The sequence below is a fragment of the Alosa pseudoharengus genome, unplaced genomic scaffold (assembly GCF_046254945.1).
Source record: "Alosa pseudoharengus isolate Yale_2024_CS ecotype anadromous, Long Island Sound unplaced genomic scaffold, YU_APseudo_1.1 YU_APseudo_1.1_scf_11, whole genome shotgun sequence".
NCBI lineage: Eukaryota > Metazoa > Chordata > Actinopteri > Clupeiformes > Clupeidae > Alosa > Alosa pseudoharengus.
The window spans coordinates 27,615,023-27,619,930 of NW_027468576.1; the positions used below are offsets into that span (position 1 = coordinate 27,615,023).

At 40.8% G+C, this 4,908-nt stretch overlaps 1 protein-coding gene across 1 annotated transcript; it reads left to right on the plus strand.

Moving 5' to 3' along the window:
* Window positions 1-953: 953 nt before the first annotated feature.
* On the plus strand, window positions 954-4,686 carry dmrt2b (doublesex and mab-3 related transcription factor 2b). Its single transcript, XM_076277611.1, has 3 exons — window positions 954-2,536; window positions 2,978-3,074; window positions 3,510-4,686. Exons 1-3 carry the CDS (start codon window positions 2,177-2,179, stop codon window positions 4,223-4,225), a joined length of 1,173 nt encoding a protein of 390 aa, XP_076133726.1. The 5' UTR covers window positions 954-2,176; the 3' UTR covers window positions 4,226-4,686.
* Window positions 4,687-4,908: the final 222 nt, after the last annotated feature.

A 4,908-nucleotide genomic window follows, 5' to 3' on the forward strand; every position in this document is an offset into this window, starting at 1 on the left:
ACTGTAGGCAACCAAGAAGACCAGCAGGCACTGTTGTTCTTGTTAATATCCAATGCAATTGGAACTCTGTCTAAAGTGTGACAAGGTCATGAGTTCAGTTTCCTGTCTACAAGCCTACTACAGAATCTCTCAATAAATTTCCCCCACAAAAATGCAAAGTAAGCCATATATTTAGCTGATATATGGTGCATATATAAAGTCTACTAAATAACATTTTGGTTTTACACTTGAGGATGCCTGTCAAACTGTGGGTGGCATTTGGGGTGTGATGGCTTTGAATGTCCACATGGGGGCACTGAAGACTCCCAATTACCATGTCTAGCCAAAAATGTAGTATGGCAATAATAATTATTTCTTTGCCTGCCAAAATGTTGACAAAAAACAGTTATATCTGTATGTTGTATGGTTCATACTAATATTAAACTTCAAATTAAATATATTTTATATTAAATTAAATATATTTCAACATTTTGAATTAAATGGTTCCAGCAATTCTACTTTAAATGAAATTTGGTTCTATTTGGTAATACTCTAATCATAACTGAGTTTTACTTCATGTCAAAGCCAAATGGAGTAGTTTATTTATTCCTATTATTTTATCCACTAGGCTCAGGTGACACATGGTGGTGCTGTTGTGGGCTGTGTGTCTGTCTCACAGAGAAATTCTGGACATTTAACACTTGTATAATCCTGCATCCATTACATGTGTATACACTCATACAATCTACAAGACCACCATGTTGAAAGTAGGACACAATATTATTGATTTCATTCTACAACATTTTAGGAAGAATCAGCAAAATACAATTAACTGACGTTTTAGTTTTACTAGTTTTATTTTAATTGTGTGATTTTTTTCCCCTCTCGACTCGATTATGTAAAATAATATCATACATATGAACTCTAAGCAGTTAAGCAGCTTTCAGACTGCCAGTAAATCAATCAAATTTGTGCCTTTATTTTCTTATTAATTTTATCATGATTTCAATTTATAGATTGACATTTAAAACATGATTACAAAGCACTTTTGTGACAGTTCAAGTCATTGGCCTTATACGTAAAGGTTCATATACATGTAGTTCAATTCTGTGAAATTGAGGACAAACTAAACCAAACAAATATTTATCAATGTAGTTAAAGCCCTTGTAATTTAGCTATGCATTGTGATGAATGTATCAGGACATCAAACTGCTGTTAAAAGAATTGGTACTAGTACTTTTTGGTGTAGTGGCATTGTATGTATTCATGCCATGGACAGTAAACTAACTAATTATATCAGTCGTAGCCTAATGTGTAGCATTTTGTGTGTTAAAACATAGGCCCATAAGTATTTATGGCCTGGCTATTTTCAGAGACTGCAGCATGAATGAATGGCTAGAGGTGGGAACGGTTTGAAATTGATTGCCAATATAATTTCACAGTGTGCAACAAGCAAATTCTAAATGAAAAGCCTGTGGCAAATTGAGACAGCTTTTAAACTACGATACAGTATTTACCAAGAAACGTTTGCTATTGAATATAGTCAGGTAAAAAAGAGAAAGGGATTGAGGTTCACTCCAAAAAGTAATTACCCTATATTCACAAATTAACCTGATAAGGTTTAAGTATATGACAAACACCTCGTTCAGATTAATTGGTGAAGTGCCGGAAATAAGAGAGAGGGGTTAAGTTTAAATGTTCCATACTGCGTTTTCCTTGTCAGTGCAACTGACTGTAGAAGTGGGACGGTTTTTCCGTGATTGAACGTAAAACCGTGTGACATCACGTCAATGTTGACTTTCTGTCTTGGGAAGACATCCATAAATGCAGTGCTTGTGCTTTGTCCTTAAAACTTCGAGGTGGGTCGGGCAGGTGCCGCTGCGCACCCTGTGGGAACATATCCTTAAACACTTTGGCTCGTTTGCCAGACGCATAGTGGCGTGAGACTCCTTTCCTGGAAACAACCCGATTGGACTTCAGAGAGCAGCTGAAGGGGTTATAATTTCAAAAGTCTATCACTTCAAATTTTCCAAAGAGAGTTTGCCCAGCTCGTGCACGGGTGCTTTGTATTTTAGCGTGTGCGTAAAAACTGAGGATGAGAAAGGCACTCGTGCACTTCGGTTGCAGCTTTCATTTGTTGACGACTTAAAGATTTCGGACCATCTTCGCATTGCAGCGTGGAAGGTGTTTCACATAGATGTCCACTCAACTGGAAAGAGGCCTTCAGCTAGATGAGACAAAATTTGACTCACTCAAATCCGAATGTGAAGGAGAAATTGACGTGGAGAGCCTTGACGGGTGTGTGCCCGTGGCGCGTCACGGCTGTGGCGGGAAGGGAGCCGAGGTGACGGAGGAGCAGCAGCAGCAACCCACGCGCAGGCTGACCCGCAGCCCCAAGTGCGCTCGCTGCCGAAACCACGGAGTTGTGTCATGCCTGAAAGGTCACAAGCGCTTCTGTCGCTGGCGTGACTGTCAGTGCGCAAACTGTCTCCTCGTTGTAGAGAGACAACGAGTGATGGCCGCCCAGGTTGCCCTGAGGAGACAGCAAGCCACGGAGGTGGGTTCACTGCGCATTCGACATCGAAGGACAACTAGTGGCAAACCTAAAAATTCACTAGCTCAGTTTGAAAAGTAGTCTGCTGATTTGATGATGATGATTATTAGGATATGTTAAGGGCATTTAGAAAACATCAGTCTATCTGAAGATACGCATTTTTTTTAATGACATGTTAACATGCAAATCATTTTTATATAACCTGACGTAAAGCAAGGTAGGCTACTATTACTTGTATTTATCATGATAATGTGGTCCATGTTTTAAAATATGATGGCCAACAGTCTAATCTACATAGAATTCTAAAAAAAAAATGTATTCAAACATTTTTCTCGCAAAGCAGCAACAAGTTTAGTAAGATGTAGCAACCTACATCTTATTTTATAAAATGCATATTCACACATATTTCATTTCCTGTATCGTGTTTCTTTCATTTCCTGACAGGGCAAGAAAGGCCACAGGACGACCCCATCGCTAAGACGCAAAGCCTGCCAGCGCTACGCACGAGCACCCAGCCTTCTAGTCAAAAGTATTCTTGAGGGTAAGTGCTAATTAACACGCATCTCATTAACACATCGCAGCCTCCCAGGCAGCGGGGAGAGAGACCGGATTAGTTCAGTGATTACTGTACGTGTCTGAATCCTCAGAGGGAAATGGGATCTGTTTGTGTTTATTTAAAGTAATTAAATTTATGCAAATTGTGGTACCGAATTACACTGGAATTTTGACAGCAAAATAGACTGTACAGAGGATCTCATAGAAGTTTCCCCATGTGTATATTGAATTGTCAGGCCATCCTACTGTCAAGGCTACATTTTGTCTTTTACATCTTGTTAATAAGCAGGACAATCCGTAGTCCATGACATAATATCTCATATGAAATGATATTCAAAGACATTTTAATAAGCAATTAAAGCAATTTTCAGTTTCTTCAGTTGCGTGCAGAATCACAAGAGCTTTCTTTTTAATGCCACAGGCAGCAAACCTCCACTGATCGAAGAGGACTCCTGGCTGAAACGGATCCACTACCCCTCCATCAGCGCACGGATGCGAAAGCGGCGTGCTTTTGCCGACAAGGAGCTGGAGAGCGTCATGCTGGAGCGCGAGCTGCGGCAGAAAGAGATGCAGGAGACGTCTGGACTGGTGCTCCTCCACCCGCCTCTCTCCTCGCTCTTCACAGACCCCCCGCTGGCCGAGCCTGGGCTGCCTGCCTACATGCCCATGTACAGAGGTAACCCACTTCTGTTTGACTGCAGCCTCCTCTGCCAGGCCACCGACGAGCGACTCAAACCTCGGCCCATGGAGGTCAGTTACAAAGACAACCTGCCCAAAGGGTCTCTGGCAGTGGAGCCCTCAGGCCCTGGCAGGGATAGAGCGTTGGACAGGTGGGGGGCTTTGGAGGACTCGAGGGGCCTCCACGAGCCCCTGTTTCTGCCCATGCTGCACACCCAGCTCAGACCTTGCACGAACTCTGCTGGCCTTATGGACCCAGAGAGGACTTTGATTAAAAGTGTTATCGTTGACCAGTCTAGGTTAACACAGAGCACGGCAGCCAACCTAGTCCATGAGCCCAGACCGGTCAGTCAGCAGGGGCTTAACAAACACTGTAGATCGCCATCACACACAAGCTCAGTTAAAAACACTGGAGTTCGGCCTTTGCCCTTTTCTGTGGAGTCTCTATTGATGAGGTGAATAGCTCATACCATGTCATATACTACATTAGGACTGGCCGTGGGCTGCATTTAGGAATGTATTGGAAATGCAACCATTTTGTATCATTCATGCAAAGTGCATTATCTAATATGAAAAAGGGCAACATTATGAAAAGTGTACTTGAACATTTATGGTGTTAAAATAAAAATGTAGCTATTAGATCAAATTCCAGCAATTTGACACTATTTCCTATTACTGATATATTTACATTTTATAATGCTTTGTATTACAGTATTTTTTGGAGGAGAAAAAAATACTTTTTTGTCCTTTAAAGAACCTTACATTTTGTGTGACTACATGCATTGTTAACTTTTGTATTAGGTATCAAGACACCTTTTGTAAACTTGAGTTTAAAAGTGGCACAACTTTGCTTCGAAATATTGTTACTTTTTTGCCTCAAAATATTAAGAAAAACTGCATATAAACTGCCATATTTCCAATCTTTCTTTTCTCAGAGTTGTTGATCACCTAGTTTTCAGATCTTCTCGAAACATTCTCCTGACAAACTTGACTGTTCAGTCTGAGCCTTTTCTCCTGTTATTTTAAAAAAAAGAAGCCACTATGACACTCCACCAACATACTGATAAGTAATGCTGTCTCAGAAAACTCATTTTCTTAAACAAGAAGCACAAGTCTACTTCACATGTATGTGTTCCTGTTAT

Excerpts from the sequence above, each read along its gene's own strand:
- dmrt2b (XM_076277611.1), top strand. The coding sequence starts at position 2,177 with ATGTCCACTCAACTGGAAAGAGGCCTTCAGCTAGATGAGACAAAATTT. Across the intron at positions 2,537-2,977 it reads GGAGACAGCAAGCCACGGAG|GGCAAGAAAGGCCACAGGAC; the intron begins GTGGGTTCACTG and ends ATTTCCTGACAG. Across the intron at positions 3,075-3,509 it reads AGTCAAAAGTATTCTTGAGG|GCAGCAAACCTCCACTGATC; the intron begins GTAAGTGCTAAT and ends TTAATGCCACAG.